The sequence below is a fragment of the Ceratotherium simum genome, chromosome 30 (genome assembly GCF_057802395.1).
Source record: "Ceratotherium simum simum isolate JZ-2026a chromosome 30, ASM5780239v1, whole genome shotgun sequence".
In the NCBI taxonomy this organism is placed as follows: Eukaryota; Metazoa; Chordata; class Mammalia; order Perissodactyla; family Rhinocerotidae; genus Ceratotherium; species Ceratotherium simum.
This window is the reverse complement of record NC_141929.1, coordinates 8,258,847-8,283,533: the sequence shown is the minus strand read 5'-3', so window position 1 is coordinate 8,283,533 and position 24,687 is coordinate 8,258,847. Positions and strand designations below refer to the sequence as shown.

The 24,687-nt window shown below is 42.4% G+C and overlaps 1 protein-coding gene across 2 annotated transcripts in view; it reads left to right on the top strand.

Annotated features, from left to right (window-relative positions):
- The window catches only part of GAN (gigaxonin), a 66,664-nt gene extending 43,481 nt beyond the window's left edge, over positions 1 to 23,183 (top strand). For both annotated transcript variants that reach the window (XM_004437076.3, XM_087419885.1), the window contains 2 exons: positions 10,052 to 10,161; positions 10,249 to 23,183. In XM_004437076.3, coding sequence (XP_004437133.1) covers positions 10,052 to 10,161; positions 10,249 to 10,430 — 292 coding nt within the window. In that variant the 3' untranslated portion in view covers positions 10,431 to 23,183. The remainder of the gene's footprint in view (positions 1 to 10,051; positions 10,162 to 10,248) is intronic.
- The last annotated feature ends 1,504 nt before the right edge of the window (positions 23,184 to 24,687 follow it).

Below are 24,687 nucleotides of genomic sequence, written 5' to 3'. Positions count from 1 at the left end.
GTCGATATTTACTCAGTGCTTCAGAAGTATTGGTAACTTAAAGCCATAGAAAAATGTTTCTAAAACGTAGATCAGACCTTGACCCTTAGTTGCTTAAAATTATTCATTGGCTACCTTTGGCTTTTGGGAGAAAGTTCAACTCCTTAACTTAGATATACGGCCTTTTGTGATATGGCCTTTGTCTACTCTTTCTGCTACACTTCAACCTAGATGCTTCACTTGAGCCCCACTGAGCGACTTTTTTCTTCCAAAACATGTTATGATTATCTCAGCTCTGTGCTTTTGTGCTATTCCTTTTGCCTAAAATTTCCCTTCCCATGTTTATCCAGTTAATTTGGCCTCTTCCAAAACTCTGCTTATTATCACACCTAGAGAAAGCCTTCTCCTGTCTCCCAGTCTGATTTAGGTTCCTCAGTCTGTGGTCCCATAACATCAGTATGTCTTTCCCTTTTGGATTCTAATTGTTAATCATAATCTCCTTCAGGGCAAGGTCCAGCTTGGTCAACTTTGGATCTCAGCTTCTAGCATTGTGCCTGGCTTGTATTAGACACTCAATAAGATGCTAATTAAATGGGTTGAGTGTGGTGTCAGATATTTGTAAAACATCTGACAGGAAGCCATATATGTCCTGTGGAGTAGGCAGCATACTTCTAACCTCCCTGTCTTCCCTCCTCTTAACACGTTTTATTGTTGAACCACTAAACAGTATTTTTTTTAAAGCTCAAGTTCTTTTTTTTTTTTTTTTAGGAAGATTGACCCTGTGCTACCATCTGTTGCCAATCTTCCTCTTTTTCTTTTTTCTCCCCAAAGCCCCAGTACATAGTTGTGTATCATGGTTGTAGGGTTGTAGCTCTTTATGTGGGACGCTGCCTCAACTTGGCTTGATGAGCAGTAAATAGGTCCACGCCCAGGATCCGAACTGGCGAACCCCGGGCCGCTGAATTGGAACTTGTGAACTTAACCGCTATGCCACCGGGCCGGCCCCTAAACAGTATTTTTATTGCAGTAATCTATTCAAATCCTACAGGGAAACTGCCATGCTATAATTAATCTTGTGGTAGTATTTCAATCATGTTACCAGAAGGGGGTGCCATAGTACAATGTTTAATTTCATATTACTTTAGAGTAGGGCAAACAATGAGCAGTTACCAAGATTTTAGAAATACGTGTAAATGTTACCTAACTTGCAGTGTATTTTAAATTTAGAATATTTGCATAGCCCTTCTTTTTCCTTCAATTACATGGGTAGACTATCTTAGGAAAATTCATTAGACAAAGTGTGAGAGCAATTTAGAGAATGTTTGCTATGGTGGGGGCAGGGGGCAGAATTTCAAAGACTTCTACATTTCTCTTCCTCAATATATTACTATGAGGGCTGACTGTCCACGGTATGAAGTAGTATATTAATTTCCTGCCCAAATGAATGTCGAGACCGTCTGCCCAACTTCATTAACAAACAGTGATCAGTGTGTTTGGTTTCTGATAAAATATTGATATAAGCCTTTTTCATAATGACTGAATTACTGTTTAGACAGTGTGAGGTGGAGAGCTGTAACTTGCTTGCTGCCATCAAGGCTCCTTATGATTTTACCATTTTCTGTCCCTGTTTTGGTTGTACAGGACTTAAATCTGGCTGTAACGTTTCTCAGTCTGCCCTGGATATGCTATAAATTGTCAAACCTTTGTATTTCCATCAGGTCGTTTCATATTTATAGTTGATAAGCTTTATTTTTATTTTTATTTTTTTTTTTGTGAGGAAGATCAGCCCTGAGCTAACATCCATGCTAATCCTCCTCTTTTTGCTGAGGAAGACTGGCTCTGAGCTAACATCTATTGCCAATCCTCCTCCTTTTTTTCCCCAAAGCCCCAGTAGATAGTTGTATGTCATAGTTGCACATCCTTCTAGTTGCTGTATTGGGACGTGGCCTCAGCATGGCCAGAGAGGTGGTGCATCGGTGCGCGCCCGGGATCCGAACCCGGGCCACCAGTAGCAGAGCACGCACAGTTAACCACTAAGCCACAGGGCCGGCCCGGTATAGTTGATAAGCTTTAGATATAAGTGTATTACTTGCTTTCAGTTCATAATTGTTAAACATGAGTATTGCACCTTCCTTGCTCTTTAAAAGCACTTCCAAATACAATTCCTGTATCATTAGTTTACTAATTTCTGAGCTCTCCAGTGTTGTCATGCATAGAATGAAGAAAGCTTAATTTCTCTTGTGAATATAATATGTGGATTCTTACTTGTTTAGATAACACTAAACACACATGGAACACTAAGGGCCATGTATTAACTCATTTAATTCATCCAGTCTTCAAAACAACCCTCTGAGGTAAAGGTACTCTTTTTATTCCTATTTTACTTATGAGGAAACCAAAACACAGAGAGATTGAGTAACGTGCCCACAGGCACACAGGCAGCAAATGGCAGAGCTGAAATTTGAGCTCAGGCACTCTGGCCTCAGAGTCCACCTTTTCAGCCACTACACTATATTGCCTTAAAAATATAGGCTTTCCCATAAATATCTATAGAACAAAAATAACATATTAAAGATCAGATCTTTCCAAGTATGTGTTATTGGCATACTCTGGAAACTGTTGCCAGCTGAGCAATCTGTATTAGATTGGAGACCATTTATTGTTTTTAAGTAATCTCTTGTCTTTCCTGCCTTTGTTCCCTATTTTTAGGTTAAAATTTTCCTGGAAAAATGCCATATCTTATTATTTTCTGTGTTTCTAACTAAAAACAAAACTGTTTGAAGGAAAGCAAAGAAATTGCCATAAGTTATACAAGTCGTAGTAACAACTTAATATATTCAGAATGACAGCATCTTTGTTTCGGTTCCTGTGTCCTGGTTCTTTTACGAATACTGCCATCCTCCCAGTTATCCATACTCAAAAGGGGTCGTCTTTGATTCTCTCTTGTGCTTCACGCCTGTCGGTTGCCAAGTCTTATCTTTTTTTTTTTTTAAACTCTGTAATATTTTTCACATTCACCCACCTACTTTTCTCTGCTCCTACCCCAATGCGTTCACTGTTTCATGTGTCAGTGTCATTAGCCTTCCAAACCAGTCCTCCCTAATACATTTCACTTACTTGTGCTTTTGAAAGATTAGTATGACTTTGATCGTTTCATTCCCCTGCTGAAGAGTCTCTGTATTTCCCCACTGGCTACCAACTAAAGATAATAGTATTTAGCCTCCTACTGTGAGTCCTCTGTGGCCTGAGATTAAGAGAGATTTTCAACTTTTTTCGGTTCCGTCCTTTCAAATGTCCTGTGCTCCAGCTCGCTTCTTATAGCTATCCTGTGTTTTACTGCCTCTGTGCATTTGCTCGGCCCAGATGCCCTCCCCTTTCATTTTTATAGATAAATCGTGTTAACTAGTCTTTGAAGTCAAGATCTGTCAGTTTCATCTTTTGATCCCTGAATATATAATTGGATAGACATACTTGACAACTGGCAGAATCCCCAAGTTCTCCATTCCACGGGTTGGAGGCCATTATGGTAGGAAAGGCTAAGTAGAAGTCCCCAGAACCTTCCCTCCCTACCGAGATAGAAAACCAGAAGCAATGCTGCATCCTTGAGGAATTTGCAGGAATTAGTGCCACCATCAAAGACTTGAAAATGCAAGAGTGCTGCCAGCTAGCATATCCTCACTTAATTTGCTTAGAAAAAGTAGGAAGTTCAGATGAATTTTGGAAAATAACTGTGTACTTTCATAAACTCAATTGGGTGGTTACACTGATCACACATTCAGTCCTGGATGTAGTTTCTTTATGCAAATGTTGTATTTTTATGCCACAGAATCCCTGGCCTTGGTATGTAGCTGTTGATGTAGCTAATGCTTTTTCTTCTTACCAATTTGCAAGGACCACCAGAAGCAGTTTGCTTTTACCTGGCAGGGCCAACAGTACACCTGCGCAGCCTTGCCTCAGGGCTGTGTTGGTTCTGCCTTCTGCTGTAATATTAGTTTGCAGAGATTTTGATCATCTTGATGTTCCATTAAAACATCATATTGGTCTACCCCAATAACATTATGCTGTTTGGATCTGATGCTCAGGAATTAGCAAGTACTGCAGATGCCTTTGTAAGACATGTGAACAAGAGGATGGAAGATGAACCCTACTCCTGACAAATCTCTTTCAGTCGTGGTCCAGTCAAGAGACAGAAACCACACCAATCATCTGAACAGGAAAATTTAATGTATGTAATCGTTAACTAGTAAGAGCTGGTTGCCTGCTAGTGGGTGCAAGAAGACTGATGAATGCAGAAATAGCCACTGTAGGATGCACAGCTACTGCCTTTAGGGCTGGGAGAAAGTACCCTGAGAAGGATCAGACTGGGAAGAGTCCTCCCCACCCTGCAAGGCTGGGATTCACCTCAGTGGAGGAGGGTGTGCTGTGGCCCACGGCGTGGCAGAGCCCTGGAGTGCCGAGGTCCGAGCTGGTGCACAGGAAGCTGCCTGCTGATGGCAGGGGACCTTGCTGAGGGCGAGCCCCTCTGGGTCTCCTGTGCCCTGGAGGCAGCAGTGCGGCAGGAGGAGGGAAAAAGGCCCACTGACCCTGGGAGAGAAGCCCTTTCCTCTATCCAGCCTCACGGTCCCTGCAGCGCCCTCTGTTGACAGAGCCACCATTGCGTTCATCTTTTCAGAGAACCAGCTGTTGATGTTGTTAATTTTCTCCATTGTGTGCTTTCCGTTTCATTGGTTTCTGCTCTTATCTGTATTATTTCCTTCCTTTTACTTACTTTGGGTTTATTTTGCTCTTCCTACGCTAGCTTCAGGTAGAATTCTAGATTTTTCATTTCTCTGCTGAAATCTCCTATCTTTTCCTCGTAAGCCTGTTTTCCTCTCCCTTACTGAACATCATTATGGTGGCTGCATTCAAGTCCCTGCCTGATAGATAATCCCAGCATCTGAGTCATCTCAGAGTTGGCGTCTGTTGATTGTTTATTCCCTTGAGAATGAGTTCTCATCTTCCTGGCTCTTTTTTTGTTGAGTAGTTCTGGATTGCATCCTGGATGTGGCGAATGGCACGCTGTTGAGGCCTCACGGGCTCTTACTGCTTCAGAGTGTTGCTCTGAGAGTTTTAGCGGGCACTGGACTTGGTTAGACTCAGATTGCAGGCGGTCACACCTGTAACGCAAACCTCAGCCCAGTTCTTTAAGCCTTGGGTACAAGCATTCATGGTTCTAGGGTCAGTCAAAGACTTGAGATGAGTGGGTGCCCATACATTTAGGGGTTCTTCTCTACCTCTCATCTTTATGAGACCCCCGCACTCTTTGGCAATCCTGATTGCCCCAAGACACTGATTCCAGGGGCCAGAAAGACAGGATTTTCTCACCTACCCAGAGGTGCTGTCCTCGGGCTGCCTTCAGATAAAGCTACCAAAGACCAGAAACACTCCATGTGGGATGCTGGTTCACCTGTCTACTTCTTCCCCAAATCTGCCTGCTGTTGCTCAGTTTCCAGAGCCCTCAGGCCATTGTTTTCTGTATTTTGTCCAGAGTTTGGAACTGTTCCTTGCAGGAGGGTCAGCTTAAGAGCTTCTTCCTCCCTAGATGCAGAAACCTCACTGCAGCTCTTCTCTCCTTCTCTCTCCTCTCAGGTTGATGGCCCCTCCCTCCATAGCTCTCTTCCTCTCTCCCTCTCTCCTTGCCTGTCTTTCCCCTCCTACTCTGCTCTCTCTGAAGCTTGCTGCTGTGATCCATGCTATATTTCAAAGGTTCCTTCTCGGAGGTCAGTCTCTTAATTCTGAGTTACCGGAGGACACATCATTGTAGCCTCCAGGTTGATAAGCCCATGTTTGAAAACATTGTAACTAAAGGCTTAATATTGCCTTGTGCGGGGCCGGCCCCGTGGCTTAGCGGTTAAGTGCGCGCGCTCTGCTGCTGGCGGCCCGGGTTCGGATCCCAGGCGCGCACCGACGCACCGCTTCTCCGGCCATGCTGAGGCCGCGTCCCACATACAGCAACTAGAAGGATGTGCAACTATGACATACAACTATCTACTGGGGCTTTGGTGGGGGAAATAAATAAATAAATAAAATCTTTAAAAAAAAATATATTGCCTTGTGCATTACAGAAATTACTACCACTTAATGCTGCCTGCTGTGTACTAGACACTATGCAAAGTACTTTACATTGGTGTTCCATTTCATCCTAATAACAGTCATTTGAGGTTGGCGATGGTGTCTGGTATCCCCACTTTACAAGTGATGACACAGAGAGTGGGTTGGCTAAACTGTCCAAGGTCAATGGGGTGATAAATGGTAGAGAAAGAAATGCAAGATCACATGGCCTTATATATCTTTTTATAAGCAGTTAAAGACATGATCCAATTAAGTTTTCATATCGTTTGATTTCATTTGAAGCCTCAGCATTATATAAAATAGATCACCTGGGAATATTTTCCTAAAACCCAGGAACTCTGAATCATTGATCTGCTTTGGACCAAATTGGTAGAACATCTACATAGACCAATTTCTTCAACTTTGTTTAATTTTTCCAGGGAGGAATTATGTTAAATTCTCAACTCTACAAAATTATTCCAAAATATCATTGTATTCTGTTGTGCTTTTTCAGAAGATAGTCTAGTCATCTGTGTCTTAATTTAGATGTGCAGTTACCCTTCGAGTGCATGTGGTCCTGTTAATGGATTTGCTCAGAAGAGTTGTGTGCCTCTCCCCTGGGGTTCATCCTGGGCGTGTGGTTCAGCTGCATACGAGGCATCAGATACTCATCAGCGTTGTTTGATTCAGAACCTGGGAAGAATTTAAATATCAAGGTTTAGTTATTTATGTTCAGCCCCGAAGACATAAAATGTGAATAAGCCAGTATTGTAGTTTGACGTTTTTCACACTCTTTCTTTCAAAGGCCTTTTCAGGTTCCTGTTTTCACTTTTCAATGAGAGCTCTTAGATTTTTCTCTTTTTATATTTATTAGAGGCATATTGGAGGCAGCAGCCAAACTGTATTCCCAGTCCCAGCAAAGTGCTGGGTACCAGTCAACATTCAGTTGTTAGAAGAATCAAATGTTAGATGAAGCATTTAGAGATATGGCAGCTTATATTAGCTTTGCCTCTGAGTTGTTATGTGATCTTGGACAAATCATTTTGCCTCTGTGTTTCTTGGAATTCAAAATATGGAAGCTACTACTTTATAACAATCTGGGAAGAGTGTTCATTGAAATAGGAGTGCTGGGGCCAGCCCTGTGGCTTGGTGGTGAAGTGCGCGCGCTGCGATGCTGGCGGCCCGGGTTCAGATCCCGGGTGCGCATCGAGGCACCACTTCTCTGCCCATCCTGGGGCCGAGTCCCACATACAGCAACTAGAAGGGTGTGCAGCTATGACATACAACTATCCACTGGGGCTTTGGGGGCAAAAAATAAAATAAATAAAATCTTTAAAAAAAAAAAAAAAAAAGAAATAGGAGTGCTGTTCTTAGTGAAATAATTTTACACTAGTATCTAACATCGAGATGCTCAGACCTAAGCCATTGGCTTCTTGGACACTTCGTAGCAGAGAGTTAGAGATACCAGGAACAGTGCTTGTACACCTGTACGCTCCAGTGATGAGAGCAGGCCTGGCCATCAGGAGTTCTTAAGAGTTTAGATACATTTCCAAGGTCTGGCTGAGGTCTGTTAGGACCTGGCTATGCCTTTAGCTATTAAAGGGGAATTGTTTGGTCAGATTACCTTGAGTGAACATTATTAGATAGCAGAGTCCAGTTGTTTTGTTTTTTTGAAGCAAAAAACTTTGTATTTTGGAATAATTTTAGACTTGTAGAAAAGTTGCAAAAATAGAGTTCCCATGAGCCCTTCACCCAGCTTCTCCTGATGTTAACATCTTACATAACCATAGTGCAGATATCAAAACCAGGATATTTACGTTGGTACAATGTTACTAAGTAAACTACAGACTTGACCCAGATCTCACCAGCTCGTGCACTAGTACCTTTTTTCTGTCTGCTCCAGGATCCCATGCAGGATTCCACATTGCACTCCGTTGTGTTTCTTTAGTCTCCTTTAATCTGGATTGGACAGTTCCTCTGTCTTTCCTTGTCTTTCATGACCTTGGTACTCTTGAAGATTATGGGTCAGTTTTTTGTAGGCTGTCTCTTAATTTGGGTTTGTCTAACGATTTATCAAGCATAGGCCGAGGCTACGCCTTGTTGGCAGGAAGACCACAGAAGTGATGCTGTGCCCTTCTCTGCACCACGTCAGGGAGAACATGGTGTCGATGTGTCTTAATACTGGTGATGCTCACCTTGTTTACCTGGTTAAGGTGGGGTCTGTTGGGTTTCTCCACTGCGAAGTTACTGTGTTTCCCTTTGTAATTATTAAATGTCTTGGAAGAGAAAAGTTGAGGATGTGCAAACTTACTGTTTCTCCTCCAGCTTTCACCACTGATTTAGCACCTATCTATCCATGGACTGGCCTGCAGCATTTATTACTGTGGTGTTTGCCCAGTAGTGGTTTTTCTGTTTCCCTCATTCCTTCCACATTTGTTAACTGGAATTCTGTGAAGAAGACTTGTCCCTTCTCCCTATTTTTTTAATGTATTCAGTTAACTGTTTTTATCAGTGTAGACTCAGATGTTTATTTTATTCTATGAGTTATAAATCTAATACCGTCATTGTTTTGTCACTCGATTTGTTCCAGCTGTGCCCACCGGGAGCTACTTCATATTGGCCTGGGTGTCCTTTTGATGTGCCCCATCCCTTTTTAAGCACTTCCTATCTGGCAGCACAAGACGCTCCAGGCTCCTCTTGTATTTTCTGTTTCAGCTGTGGCATCAACCACTTCTTCACGGAGCCCTGCATCCTTTCAGTGGTTATTAAATTGATTTTCAACAGACGTGCCAAGGCAATTTAGTGGGGAAAGAAACGTCTTTTCAGCAAATGATGCTGGAACAACTAGATATCTGTATGGAAAAAAATGAACTTTGACTCTTACCTCATACCATACACAAAAATTAACTTGAAATGTATTGTTAAGACCTGAATGTAACAGCTGAAACCATGAAATTTCCAGAAAAGAACATAGGAAAACCTTTGCAACCTTGGAGTAAGCAAAAATTTCCTAGAAGGATACAGAAAGTATGAACTATAAAAGAAAAAAGGGATAAATTGGAATTCATTAAAATGAAAAACTTCTGTTCTTCAAAAGGCTCCATTAGGACAATGAAAAGACAATCTACATGGTGGGAAAATATTTGTGATACATGTGTCTAACAAAGGACTTGTATCCACAAATATAAAGAATCTTATAATTCAATAAGATAGAAAACCCAGTTTTAAAAATGAGCAAATCTTTGAACAGACATTTCACAAAAGAAGAGATGTAAAAGGATCAATGTGCACACGGAGATGCTCAACATCATTAGTCTTTAGGGAAGTGCATTTTAATATGGATAAAATGAAAAAGACCAACAGCACCAAGAGCTGGCAGTAATGCCAAGCAGTTGGAATTCTCATACATTGCTAACTGGAATGCAAAATGGCACAACACTTGGGAAGACAGTGCGGCATTTCCTTGTCAAGTGAAATATACCTTTAACCAGATAACCAAGCAATTCCACAACATAAGTCCACAAAAAAGATTTGCACTCTAGTGTCCCAAACAGCTTTATTCACAATAGCCAAAAACTGGAAGCTACGCAAATGAGAGTGAGCGAGTGAATGGATAGACAAATTCTGGTGTATCCATATAATGGAATACTACTTAGAAATAAAAAGAAACAGATTATTGATGCAAGCAACAACATGGACGAATCTCAGAAACATTGTGCTAAGCAAAAGGAGCAGGTTGAAAAGTGCATACTCTGTATGATTCAATGTATATGACACTCTAGAACAGGCAGAACTCATATGTATAGTGACAGGAAGTGATCAGTGGAGTTTGACTCCCAGAAGTGGAGTGTGGGGGTTGAAATAACTGGTTCAGTGCCTGGTACTGTCAGGGGCTCACCAACTTTTGTTGTCTCTGTTAGTCTTCTAGATGTTGTGCTCATCCTTTTGATTTCCTTAATTTTGTCCATCTGTTTGTTTTCAGATGGATCTATCTTAATGACCAGAATTTATGCATCCCCGCGAGTTCCTCTTTTGTTTATGGAGCTGTACCCATAGGAGCCAGTATTTACGTTATCGGAGATCTTGATACAGGTGAGAACGTTATGGTGATATTGTTGGAACTGTTTCCTAGTGATTCTGAGGCCTGTGGTGTCACCTTTGCTTACTCTCGTGGTTTAGGTACCAATTACGACTACGTGCGTGAGTTTAAGAGAAGCACAGGAACCTGGCACCACACTAAACCACTCCTTCCCTCCGACCTTCGCCGCACCGGGTGTGCAGCCTTACGTATTGCAAATTGCAAGCTTTTCCGCCTGCAGCTTCAGCAAGGCCTATTCCGCATCCGTGTTCATTCGCCTTGAAGCAGCAGCAGAGCAGAAGCAGAGCTCCTGAGCAAGTGCACCACAGCACGGCTTTCTGTGAGGGGACAGAAATGGCAGCCAGAACTTGCTCTGCGTGCCGGGCTTTGTATGGTACCTCTGGTGGTTTTATGATGCTTAGAAGCTTGAGCTTCAGCTCTTGTTTGGGAGAACACGTGATTGTTGAAAACTACCTGGGAGGAAGCAGCTCCTCCAGTTAGATGTGTCTGTACACAAACAGAGGCTAGTAAATGTCAGAAGGAAAAGGGAAGTGGGAATCGGTATAATGTAAAATATTGACGTTAAAATACTAAGGTGCGTTTTCCTTGAAGGGAACTCGTATCCGACTGACGGTTGTGTGCGAGTCCCTGGCTTTGGTAAATAAACAAACAAAAATCCATATATGCAAATCAACATATCCTAACATACCAAGATTGCTTTCTACTGCACTTGAAAGGGAGCATTATGCCTAACCCTGCCCGACCAAGTGAGGTTTGTGCCTACAATGTTAGATTGGACTGTATGCGAGCTCGTGTCCATATACTACTAGTACTCTGTCCTGAGACTCTTTTTAAACTATATTATGATGAATTGAAACTAAGATAAAATTTATCTTTGATGACATTCTATCTTAGTAATCTAAAGATTTAATAAATTAATGAGTCAGGTTGCAGCCCTCATGTGAATTTCAAGGAAGTTGCTAACCTCTGTGTTAATTTGGATTAAGACACGTCATGTCATCATTTCTGGGGTAGTACTCTTGGCGTTGTGAAGGATCTCATGCAGTGCCATTCTTCTTTTCAATTAACCAAAACCACTTTATAAATATGAGGATATTAGTGAGTATGAGATTTTATAAAAGAAAGACTTGAGTCAGACAAATAAAAAAGGTCTGCTATGACTAAAAAAATTGTCCAGACAAAATATATAGGGATCAAAAACTTTTAAAAATAATCTGTCTGAAAGCACACACAGTCTTGTTTACTACTGTTTAGGATGAAAACTTGTCTTAGAATGCGAATCTTTGTTAAGAATCTCGTCTTTGTAGTAGAATTTTCTCAATGCCGTTCACTAGTAAGAGTTCTAGATAAATTACAAGTAAAGTTTGGCTGGTAGAGTCAACTACCTCAACCCAATTGCATTCTGTTCATCGTAGAGCAAATTCATCCTTTCCTCCCTCTCTCACTCCCGTGCCAGCCCACTCTCCCCACTTCCTACTGGGGGGAAGGTCTGTCCTTAGTAGCACTTATTTTGTAAGATATTTTGTTTTCCATTCGAATTATACCACCTTAGCATGAAATCAGGGACTTCAAAGTTCTTGATTACTTCATAATTTGAATTTTATGCAATATCAGATTTCTAATCAATTTAATATAGAAGTCTTCATTTTTAATTGTTTTCTACAGCTTTTATTTTTCTCTTAGAATATGGCTCTAAGAAGCAGGATTTTGTCTTACTGGTTAATGTATAAATGTATCCTTTGGCTATAAATTTGAGAACAGGAATTTCTTGTAGAGACTTCCTGTGTGGAATGTTTATATGCTATTAACATGCATAGAAATGTTGCTTATGTTTTCCCACTGTGAACAGAAAAAGGGGTGAGCAGTTTTTTTCTTACACCTGTTAGTAGTCAATACAATGCTGTAAAAGTTGCTGAAGGGAGCCTTGCCCGTGGGGGTTCTAAAGAATGTTATTCGTGGCACGTTAACTCTCTGTTGTGGCAGAAGATTTTGGTAGCAGAAGGTATAAGGTTTTTGTCTTCTCTGTCAGAGGCACTAGGCCACATTTGCCACACGTTCGTGTAACACAGTCAGATTTGATATGTCAATCAAAGCCAGCCTTTTTTCTTTGCATCGTGTACCAGTCAGCTGTTGTCTGCACACTTTCCCAACAATACTTGGATATCCTTTAATCAGAGCAAGCTATGTGGCCACGACAAAGAAAGAAAACTTTCTTTTTACAATTAGATATAGGGGAAACAAGTTGCTGAAAAAGTGAATTTTCTTTGGTAAAATACCCAGTACAGAACAGAACCTTTGCATCAGAAGCTGTGGTTGCGGTACGTTAAAGTAGTGACTGATACCTTATTAAAGCCTTCACAGTCAGAAAATTCTCTTTGTTTTTTAATTTCTGAAGTTTAAAATTCTTCCCAGTCTATGCTGGGCCTTCCCAAGGAGACAGTTTGTTGTTTAGGAATGAGTGGGTTGCTACTGCAGTATTGTCAGTGCCTGCGTGGCTGGGTCAGTTCATTTTATAGAAGTAGTTCGTTTTTGTTTTTTTTTTCATTCAGTTCATTGACACTGTAGCTACAGAAATTAGATAATATTTTTTAAAATAAATTTGCAACATAATATGAGATGCAGTAACCAACAAAAGCTGCTAAGTGCCAAACTGTTATTTTACTAATGTATAAATATAAAAATATTATGTTGAAGTGTAGGGATATATTTAATTTTATTATATTCCAAAATTAATCATGACTTTTGTGTAAATTACAGTTATTTCAGTATTGTGAAATAAATTTTAACTCATTTCATGCAGGTTTGTTTTAACATTCCACTTATGCCTTGAAACATCTTTTCCTGATAAATTTTTGATAATTCTTTTTCCATAAGGCATTTTTACCAGATGTATGTTGGAATTGGCGGCTGACGATAGATCTTAAAATTTTAAACATAAATCTTTGGGGGAAGTGCAATTTATTTTCATTATCCCACCAACAGAAGGAAAGTTATCTCAGGTTAGAATAAATGAATATTTAAAGGATCTCTCTTAGGCTACAGTCTAAAGTAAGTTTGTTTCTTTCTTTGTTTAACACATCCAAATATAGATTTTTCAACGATCTAAGTGTTTAATTTAAAATGAAGTGTTTTGGGGTTTCTTTTTTTTGTGATAGTGCTTATATCCTGTGAGAGGAAAAAGTGTGAGAGAGAGATGAGGTGTGTGAGAATGTGTGTGTGTGAGATGTGACTTGGTAAGTCTGTTTGTACATGTTTACTTTTTGAATTGTAGTTCCAAACTACATACATTACTGTCTCCTGGTGCTTCAGATAAATTCTTGAGCCTGTGGCCCTTCGGTTTATACTACTGGGTTAAACTCATGTTGAGTGTAAATATTGGTATATTTGTAGTTTGTAGTAAGTTTTACTTGGTGTTTGCATTTCTTTTCTTTAGTGGGATTAAAAACAGTGTTTACCAACTAGTTGTTGGTATGCTATAAAGATTTGGCCTAAGAAATGTCTAAATTCATTGTTTATTTCATGATTTCATTGCTGTGAGGGTTGGTAGCTAGCAGTAGGCTTTTCTCAATCTGTGCAACAACAAGGAAAGAACCTCTGGGGAGTGCTGGGCGGGATGCTGTTTGCACTGAAGCGACTTGTTATATTGCACTATCACTTTAATGGTGGCCCTTTCTGCAGTGCGGCTTTGGAAGTGCCATTTTCATAATTGATAAGGGGGGTTCCCTAGGCCATGTCCAGGAAGTACATTGTTATGTTGACATGGTAAAGGTAGGGCTGTCTTTGCTGTGGCATCTCAGTTCCTCATGGTAGTAAGTTAGGTTTCTAGAGAAATCGGTTAGCTGCCTTGGTCCATTGGGGTTCCATTTGGTGCGTTCCTGCTTCAGTGTACCAAACCGGGGATCCCACAGCGTTTTCCAGGGAGCGCTAAAGACACTGCAGTACTACCTTCCAGAATGTTGGCTTTCTTGATTCAAGAGGAGGCCCCCTGGGGTCAGATGAAGACATTTGATTATCTGGGGAAAGAATGAGGTGGCGCTTTCACTGTATCAATGTACAAGGTGCTGGGACCCCATTAAAAAGCACCTGGCAGAGGGGCAGGGCGAGGCCGCTCTCGGTCGGTGGCTGCCTCTCGAGCCTGTGAGGCTTGTGGGAGCCGACGAGGAAAGAGACTCCCATTGGTGCAGAAAAGCCTGCCCTGGGTTTAATCAACAAATGTTTATCGAGCGCCTACTAAGAATTCTGCTTGGATTTCTGGGGAGCTTGACGGTGAGGCAGAGGTACTCCTGCCCTCCCTCTAGGTTACAGACTCTTTGTGGGCAAGGCCCTCTTTTACTCATCTGCCAATCCCAGTGCTTGGACACAGTGGGTAGTCAATAAATGTTTGACCAGTGAATATAGTATGCATGTGATCAAAGTGATATTCTGCATGGGACTGAAAAGTACTCTCCAAGAGTGACTTATTTTCCTGGATTTTAAATGAAACATTTTGTACACAGATGGGCTGGCCTCCTAATAGAGAGTGGGAAACTAGTACAGAATAAAAAATGCCAAGTGCCTGCCATAGATGATGCCCAACCCCACGGTCTCTGTATGTTCTGTGGGGGTTTTGAGACCCTGTACTCAGCACACCTAATAACATTGATCACATTATATAGTGTTGGGCTTTATTTATTGCTTTTTATATGGGGCTCAAAATCCCAGAACATACTGCTTTGGTCCTCACATCTCTGTGATGGGTGCAGCGCTCTCCACTGGACGGAGAGCAGTCTCTGAGGCCAGGAGATACAGCTAAATTTCCCACTTCAGGTGTGAGTAGGAACCAAAAGCAGAATCCAGGTCTTTGGATTATCATTTCACGTCCAGCCTGTTAGACTACCACTTAATTTTCTTAGACATACGAGTGTTTTTAATCATATAATTATTTGTGGTATAACTTAAATCCCCAAACATATCTTTTGCAAGTTGCACAGATATAAACTTGAAAAATCTTTGGCTTTCTTTGTCAGTTAGCTATAGAAAATGTAAGAGTTTACTACTAAGGTCGTAAGAACAGAAGTAATAAGTGTGTTTGAAGGAGAAGCTGTTTTTACTTGGAAAGAGCTGAAGCTTCATTTAAACTTCCCTTTCTTACCACATGTAAGGAGTAACAGAAAAGGCACTGTGTCCTAGAATGGTGAGGAAAGTGTTTCGCTAGCTTTCTAATAATCCCTGCAGTATTCTTTGTAGCTGCTTCAGAAATTATAGAAATGGGTGGTATGCAGGTGAGGGATGACCCACTTGCCCATGTCTGAGAAGAACGTGAACTCAGGTTGCGAGCTTGTGTCGCCTGCTGGCAGTGAGATCTTAATCTCGTTCAACTATAGACTTTTTCTATTTTTTTGGCAATCTAGCCAGTAAAACTTTTAAAATTTTTATATCTTTCAGAAGTAATGCTATTATTATTTTAATTTTAAACATATCTCAGCGTTGTCTCATTGCAGTAGTTCATTTATGGGACATGTGGGGAGCTCAGTGAGGACTCTGTTCTTTGGTCCGTTGCACACAGTTTAGGAAAGTTTGTTCTTTTCCGTTCTATCATTGAAGTTCTCTAAGGGATTAGATTTTTAAACTCCATCCCTTTCTCTTGAAATCAAATATCTAATAAATAAAACAACATTGCATAATTATCTAGTGAGAAAAGTCTATTGCCTTTTCTTTTTTATTTTGAGATTAAAAACTAGTCTTTTTAAATTGCTACTCAACTGAAATTTGAGCTGATCATAATTTTTGATATTGATGTCCTCATGGCCCAACAAAGGTGTGGTAGTTCTTAAATCACTGTGATTTGAGTTAGAGAAGGTACGAGCAGGAGGGATGACAGACAGCCCAGAGTCTGGGTGCACGCTGCGTAAGATGAAGTGGAGAAAGATCAGCCAGTTCCTATGACCTGTGTAAGTAAATGGCCGCTGCAGAGAATTCGGATCCCTAGTAGATGTAAGGTCATCTTTCTTTCTGGTTGGTGAATTATATTCATTAGAACTTTATTTTTAGCATTTCAGTACAAATCATAGGTTTTGAAGCACCTTATTTTTATTTTTCTTCCTCATCAGTTACATATAAGGTGTACCTTAGAAGCTCGAGTTGGATTTTCTCGAGTTGAACCAGTGAGCTTGGTGTAAATATGACTCTACATGGCTGCTTTGTCAAGTTTCCTCCTTCATTGGGTGAGAATTACGTGCGCGTGTCCCCTTGTCCTTTGTGTTTATAGGAAACCCCTGTTCTCGCTACCTCATTGTGTGTGTTGGGCTTGATCCCGCGCCAGGTTAGAATTCAGCACGTTCTGCCCCTAACAAAGGCCTGGAAGCAGGCGGTACGCGGCCTTGAGGAGTACAATTCTCGAAGGCGTGTTTTCCACTTTGCTACTTCTTTTCTTAAATAGGCACTTTTAATCAGGAGGAACAATAATTCTCCTAGAGCTGCTGCAAAGTGATTACTTGAAACTCAACTTGAACTTTAAAGAGTCTTTAAAAGACTATGTTTTCATAATGTAGAAAAGTGGTATATTTAAACACCACTGCTGTGTAAAATAGAGGGTTTGATTTCCATCCTTGTTAGGATCAGACAGGAGAATTTGTATATCAGTAATTTGACCCAGTGTTTGGGATTTAAATGCTTGAGGCTACTATTTTTCCTTTTCTATAAGGTGCTATTGTGAGCGGTTTAAGGATCCAAGGGTATTTTCATGAATTTGTTTCCCAAGAATCCTTAATTTTCATGAAAATATAGGCTCATTATTAGATTCCTCTTCTGTTTTAGTTCTGATAACCTGGGGTTTTAAAATGAAACTCTGAAACACTTTCCTAAGTGCAGGGTTGAGGTTGACCGAACACACAGAAGTGCATTAGACTTAAAATCTCGAGTGATGGGATTTGTTCCGTGTGTCAGTGGAGCGTTCCCCACTTCCTCCTGTACGCGCCTTCTCTGCATGGCACGTGTGGGGCTCTGTCCTCCCAGCGGCTGTCAGCTGGCCTGGGAGCTATGAGGCCCCTCGCTTCTTGCAGACAGACCCTCCCTTCTTGGAGAGATTTCTCATAGGAATTACCCAGTGTCCCTAGTGCCCAAAAGAGTCATGCCCCAAACCCTAGCCTGCTGGGAATAACTGACGTAAAATCTAAAACTTCTCTGTCCTTACGCGTTACTGAGGTTTAATTCTTATGCTTGTACTTTTTAGAGAAGGGTCTTGCTCCTGACAGGAGAACAGCAGGCTTTCTCCTGTGGTGACAGCATGTCAGCACGTGTGGATCTGGCAGCAGCCAAGAGACTTTTTTTGAGTGGTTTCCAAGAGAACCGAGGCTTACCCACTTAAAGCCCCAAACTTTCTAATTTCAGTTATGTTGAGGAAGACATCTTCCTCAACATAAGTACGTAAACATTTTACGTACTTCCCCCCCCCCCCAGCGAGCCTAGTGCTTAGGAGCCTGCGTAAGCTATGGTGCCAGGTGCACGTGGTTTGAAGACTTCCACCGCAACTGCTGTGTGACCTTCAGGAGCCCTTTAACCCCAAGGCTCCGTTTCTTACCTATAGGAAGAGGCTCACTGGCATTTACCTCTTGGGGCTCCTGGGAGGATGCAGAGAAGTAACCAAGGTGAGAACTTGGGGCGGCTGGTGCCTCGCACGCAAATGCCGGTGGTGGTTGTGACCGTGGCTGCTGTTGCCACTCATCTCGGCCTCTGGTCACTGATCATGTCCGCTCCTGTGGGGGGGCTGCCCTCGCGAATCCCCTGGGCTAGTGCTTTCTTCATACTCCTGTCTGCCGCCACGTGACCGACAAGTAATGTCTGTGTGTGTTGATAAAAGGAGTTACTTCTGGGCCCTGCCACCACTCTCCTGCTTCTCTGACATCTCAATTCAAGATGATTCTAGATAGCTGAAAAATCCCAAAATATGTGGCTAGAATATTTAGAGTTGTTATAAATAACCCCCAGTTCAGAATTCACCTGATGAAGTCCTCGAATAATACTTAAAACTCTTTACCAAAGTTGAATTTTTCTTTTTTCCCTAAAATATCAAAAGTAGCAGACTATACTAGTCAAATAAACTGGATATTTTCTAGATCTCTGTTTGAGATCGGTAGACCCTAAACTATGCTTTCTTAACTTGGATGTTATGAGAAACTTAAAAACAAGCAAACAAAATTTGTGTTACAAGTACGCACGCGTGTGTGTGCACCTGTGTGTGCTCGCGCGCGCGCGCGCATGTGTGTGTGTGTGTGTGTGTGTGTATAACTTTTGTACCTTCAAGTAAAGAAGGGTTATTTAACAAGTGGTACAAAAAGTGAGCTCCTTAATCCTTTTGTAATATCACTTCCTTTCCAGTTCAGGTGACAGGGCTGATAGATGCAGAGTGTGTGAGGTGTATGACGTGCCCAGCTAATCTTGATTTCAGTAAGACATTTGATAAAGTCATTCTTGATATCTTTGTGAATGAGAACAGGAAGTAGCAATAGGGTTGAAAGGTCTGAGGAGTGGATTGAATAGCCACACCCAGACGATGTTGATAAGAATGGCCCCTTGTCAGCAAGACTGGGGCACGCCAACAGCGACCATTTTGGCATACATTTTTTTTAGTAACTTGTATAAAAATAAAGAAAGCAGAGAATAGTGCTGGCAGGGATAAAGTGTTGAGTGTTAGGGTCTGCAGTGCTCTTTACAGCCTAATAACATGGCTAAATATAAAGTCTTATGTCTAGGTTCAGAAAAGATACTTCCTGATTGAAAGAAAGAAAAAAGTGAGGGGATGGGATGGGGATCATGGATAATTTGAACATAAGACAACTGTTTAAAAAAAAATGATAGCACTTGTCTGTGTCTGGGACTGGGAGCTAGAAAGGAAGTCTGTCTGCTCCTTCTGTCCCTGTGCTGCATTGGGTGGGCCCCTGACCACTGCGTTTAGCTGCCAGTTCCAGGCACCACAATGTGAGAGGCCACCGGAAGGATAACAGCTAGGTGGAGGGTGCTCTGGAAGCTGTCACAAGCGCCTTTGAAGGCCTGGGCTCTGGCCTGTAGGCAAGTCTTCAGAACGAGCTGATGTGTGGGCTGCAGAGTGCCTAGCTCAGGCCAAGGCAGAAACTATCGAGACAGAATTTTTTTGTCAGTTTTAGAACTTTCAAAGAGAACTGCCTCGTGATAAGATGGGCACCTTCTGCAGTCCTGAGCACTGTTCTCTGAAAATACTCCCGAGGATGACCCCGCAGCTGTGACGAGCGGTACGACAGTGTCAGGAAAGGACTCGCAGTGTGGCAGGATGTTGGTCACGATTGCCGGAGCTCCTTGCAAATACGAGGTTCTGTGAACAGTTTAGTAAAAAAGGAACAAAATCATGTTTGTGCTTTAACTTCCACGTTGTTTTTGAGGAGAAGCGTCTTTGTCCCTTCTAACCCGTCCTGTGCCCTGTTCCCCTCCTCTCTGCCCACCACCTGCTTAGGCTCTTGACTGCAGCCGGTGGCCAACAGCTACAGCCATCTTAAGCAGAACTTTTAGAAATAAACATATTTCTAGAGATTTCTCTAAAACCATATTGTCAACTGGAATGGTGCCTCTTGCTTTTTAGATACTTTTTGTTTTAAATGGCTCTGCAGATTTAAGAAAGCTGATAAGTAAAAATTATCTTCTTTTAAGCAGGGCCTGGGTGACCCATGGCCTGGGATGCTGTTGGGGGGGTGGGGGTCGTGCGCTGGGGAAAGTTGGGTTGGCCGACCTCTTCAAGCTCCTTCCAACTCTAGGAATCCGTAGCCTCACTGATGGATTACTCTGTCATCCTGTGAGAAACATTTCCAAAGGACCTGATTCCTCTTGTGGTTTTGTCTCTCCCTCCTCTATGAAAGCACACTGCATCTTACTCAGTTCTGGAGGGAGAGGGAGGGCGCCTCTCACTCTGTGTCTCTTCCCAACCCCACCTGCCTTGGGAAAGATCCACCCCAGAGGCCGGGGGGCGTGGGGTGTCTGTGGTTTTCTTACTTGTATGTTTTCTCCCCGTTTCCTAAGTTACCTCCACTTATTAATAACCTGTTGTTTGAACCAGTGTTGGTTTTCCTCCTTGTGTCCCACTGTGGCTCCCGAAAGATACTGCTAGGTGGAATCTAGGAGAAAATAGCCCCTTCCCGCCGTGGGCACTTCTTTCTGTGCCACTTGAGGGGCTCAAGTCAAGGTAGAAGAAGGTTATTTTGGGTGTGTTTTTAAGAATACTCTTATTGACACACTTTCCTTGGCAATCACATTGCCACCCTGCCTTCTCTTCCTCATCCCATTCCTTTCCCAGCCCGGTTTTTTAACTGCTTGAATTATGTATCCAAAAAAAAAAGGACAAAAAAGACTATTCTGGTTCCTCAGACCATTAGCCTAAAAATATTTGTTGAAAAGTCATTCTTCTGGGAACCTCTGACCTGGCCTTTGTGACTAGCACTTTCCCAGCCAGCTGGCCCTGGCTGCAAGAGAGCCAGCGCCGTCACCCGGCCCCGGGGAGCTTCCCAGAGTCTGCCTGCACTGCTCCTCGTGGGTCAGAACCCCGGGCCCAGAGCTCTCCTGCTCCGGGGCATCACCAACCACATGTCTTGTGGCTCTTTAAGCAGTTGTAGCCTAGAACAGCCTCCCTGAGGCCCTCGTTGTCCCACCTTCCACGCCTGCCCTGGAGGCCCTCGGGCTCCTCTCTGAGCCGGAGAAGGGCTCTACACGCCACATGTACTACCTCAGCGCCCGGCCGGGGGCACCGCGTGGGCCCACGTCGTCCGGCAGGCCTGCGCAGGCCCAGGGCGCCCTCGGACACTCGGGAAACCAACGCCCTACCGGCCGTCTGCGGGCCGCCGGAGGACAGCTCCGTGCGGATTCTGTTCTCCACTATTCTAGCAGCATCCGCCGGAGCAGAATAAGGCCGTTGTTCCCTTTTCTCTGATTTAGCTCTGACAAAAACACACTGCACTCCAAATTGTGAATAGAATCGGAAATTAGAATTGTTTGTTTACAATAAGAGAGAGTTCATCTTTTCATATTTTTTTCAAAAGGAATTTTTGCTTCAGAAGAAATTCCAGAAAATAAATTTATTATTAATCTAGCATATGCTCACTGAATTTGCCTCTTATGCTTTGTAAAAAATTATGTACGATCTAGTACGTGGGGCAAAAGAGTATCATCAGCTTAAAAACAAACCTTCAATTTATGTCGGTTTATAGCATTGTTCTCCTATATGGGACCTTAAAATTCAAGTTACATGAAAACAGATCACCCAAATTCCATGGAGTAGATAATTTTCTGGTGGGAAATGTATCAGGCGGCCTTTAGTTGAGAAAAGCACAGGCTATTTAGCAAAACTTGCTTGGTTAAATCATCGGTGGCTTTTTCTGCCTATGGGATTTTTTTCGTTTGACTCATTTGTAACACAGCTTTTGTTTAGTTCTTCATTCCTGTATCCTTTCAAGTCACCAGCGACACAGCGATGCTCGCTTTGTTTTGAATCATACCATTTGTGAGTTGTGACAACCATAAAAAAAGAAACGGTGGCTTCGGCAGAAATCTTGACCAACCACTGCAGCCAGGTCCGCAGGATCTCGCAGCGGAGCTGGGAGTGGTCAGCAGATTAACTAAAGCACCTCCCTGCTCTACCCATGCACCCCCCTCAGTGTTGCAGAAGCTCCTCAAGCAGGCCCTGGCAGACTTCGTTTTCATCGCTGTGTGTTCCTGGTGACAAGGGTGTGTGTATCTATCTGTGAATGAGGTCCATCCACAACTCCTCATAAATGTGTAGATCTGTTTGTTTTCTGTCACTGATGTAGGTCTTCTGCTATGAGAGAAAACCATCAAGGGAGTTCCTTAAAACAGGATGGTAAACTCAGTTGGACTCTCCGAGACTTAGGGCCATCTTCACAGTGGACCCTGGTCCAGCAGAATGGCCAGCGTTGCTCCTCTTGGTTGGTGCCTGTGGGTACCAGGCTCTAAGCATGTGACAGTCGCCCTTGTTGAGAACCAGTTTTTAGCACGCTCTTGATTTGTTATTTTGATGCTTTTCATACCTTAAGGAGAATTCCACAAATACCACGTAAATACCAAATTCCCCAAATACCATATCAAAATTCATCCTGTTAGACACAAATCTTTGTTTAATTAACGTGTCTATATTTTCTGACATGGTACATACAGAATAGTTTTCAATTTAAATCCTACAGCTTTTGTTATCTGGTAAGATTCCAGATTGAGCAGTCTACTCAGACATGGATTCAGATGAGGTGGTACTGTGTGTGTTACGGTACCGTGATCTTTAAAGAAAGACCTACTACTGAAAAGCAGGGATTGGCAGTGAAAAATACATGAACTAAATGAAAGACATTCTACAGAAAGTTCAAAATATTTGAAGTCCCGGGAAGTTGCAACTTGTAAAACTGTACTCCCCAGACTCAGTAGTATAGTAGAGAAACTGTGCTAATGTGCTTTCATTGAAATGTCACGTCTCTAACATCCTGTGGTCCAAATGTGTTGTTCTGTGGAGTAATTTTCTATTCCTTTGCTGGTATGCAATTTAGCAAAGTCGAAGTAATTTTGAATTAGTAACGTTTCTTACAAAGTTGCTTTATGGTTTACAAGTAATACTGATGCACAAAGGATATGTTCACTTTCTTAAATCCAGTAGCACGCACTTTGTTTACAGGCTTCAGTTTATCGTGGGGTGACTCCGGGGTCGACCCCTCGTCAGGAGCACAGGCTTTGTGCTTTGGGAACACACTGCAGCTGTGCTGTTCTCTGGTACCGAGGGTCAGTGGAAGTGTTTTATCTTTTCTATGTAGTTTGTATAGACTGGATTTTATAACTGTAAGAAAACAGAAACAGAGTGTTGTATTTTGATCTGAAATTTGTGTATGGTAAAGTAATTTTGTTTTATGTATTGGAAGTTCATTTAAAACTTGAAATATTTTCTAGAAGGGTACCGAACAAAATGAATTGTCTTTAAGCTGTTTAATTAACCTAATAAAACAATTTGATGGGGAAGGCATTCTAATTGGTTCTAATTTTTGCGTGGTCCCTGCTAAATTAACATTATCAGTACAGCCTGACTTGATTTATGAATGGAATATTGTCTTTACACCACAGCTGAAATGGTTTGGGTGTCAGCTTCCCGGATCCTGGCTTGTGATATAAGGTAAACTCCTTGACAGTCACACGCCACAGTCACTGCCGTGGTGTCTTCCAACCCTATCAGAATAAGGTTCTATGCTGTCTTCCCCAAAAAACAGTTTTGCATTTCCTTTCCTCGGAAGAGAGACAGCAATTAGACTTAAGAGGAAGAGAGGATCTTGATATCAAGGGTGTAGTTACATTTTGGAGAATTGCATGTGTGGAAAATAGAATTCTCTGTAATTTCATCTTGCTACCACACCAAAGGCAGAGCTCCACTGAAGGGAAGGGGCAAAGAGCTTAGAGAATCAACCAGCAATGTCAAAGTTACATAAGTCAAGTCTGCTGGTATCACTCCTGAAATCACATGAAAAAAAGAAGAAATGGGATATTCATCTTCAGTCGTACAGCAGAGCATGATATAGGTTTGGAAGTTGTTTTTCATTTTCTTTCTACCTTCCATAGCAAGAAGGTTACATGGTCCAGTGGTCCGCAAGCCTTTTCATCTTTGCAGGGTGGGAGGGTTGCTGGGGAACACTTTCTTGAAACAAAGCCTCAGCCAGAAACCAGCGTCCGAGATGGAGGATGCAGAAGGGCGTGGCCAGAGCTGTAGGGGGCCCAAAGCGCTGCCCCCCACATGCCCGGGCCTCCCCTCCCCCAGCCCCGAGGAGGCCCTGCTGGGCCCACTCACCTGCCAGCACCTCCATCTCGTCTCTAAAACGAGACGAAATCACTGGATTTCCTTGTCCAAGACAAGGGCAGCAATTCCTCATTATATAAAACCAGCGCTTTCAAAGGGGAGGACAAACACTTCACACGCTGGCCTGGCTGTAATAAAACAACAACTGCAGAAAAGAACAAGTGCTGGCGAGGATGAGGAGAAGTTGGAACCCTCACGCACTGCTGGTGGGAACGTGAAATGGGACAGCCCCCATGGAAAAGTGTTTGGCAGTTCCTCAAAAAATTAAACACAGAATTACCACATAATCCAGCAGTTCTACACCTCGGTGCATATACCCAAGAGATATGAAAACAGGGACTCACACACATACTAGTACACAAAGGTTCATAGCAGCACTATTCACATTAGCCGAAAGGTGGAAACAACCCTGTCAATATCCATCCGTGGATGAATGGACACAAAAAATACGGTCCATCCATGCAATGGAATATTATTCATCCACAAAAAAGAATGAAACACTGACGCACACATGGATGAACCTTGAAAACAGGCCACAGGGTATTCTGTTTGTTCCATTTATATGAAATGTCCAGAACAGGCAAATCCCTGGGGACAGAAGGTAGATTAGTGGTTGTCTGGGCCTGAGGAGAAAGAGGAATGGGGAGTGACTCCAGTGGGCATGGAGTTTCCTTGGGGTGAT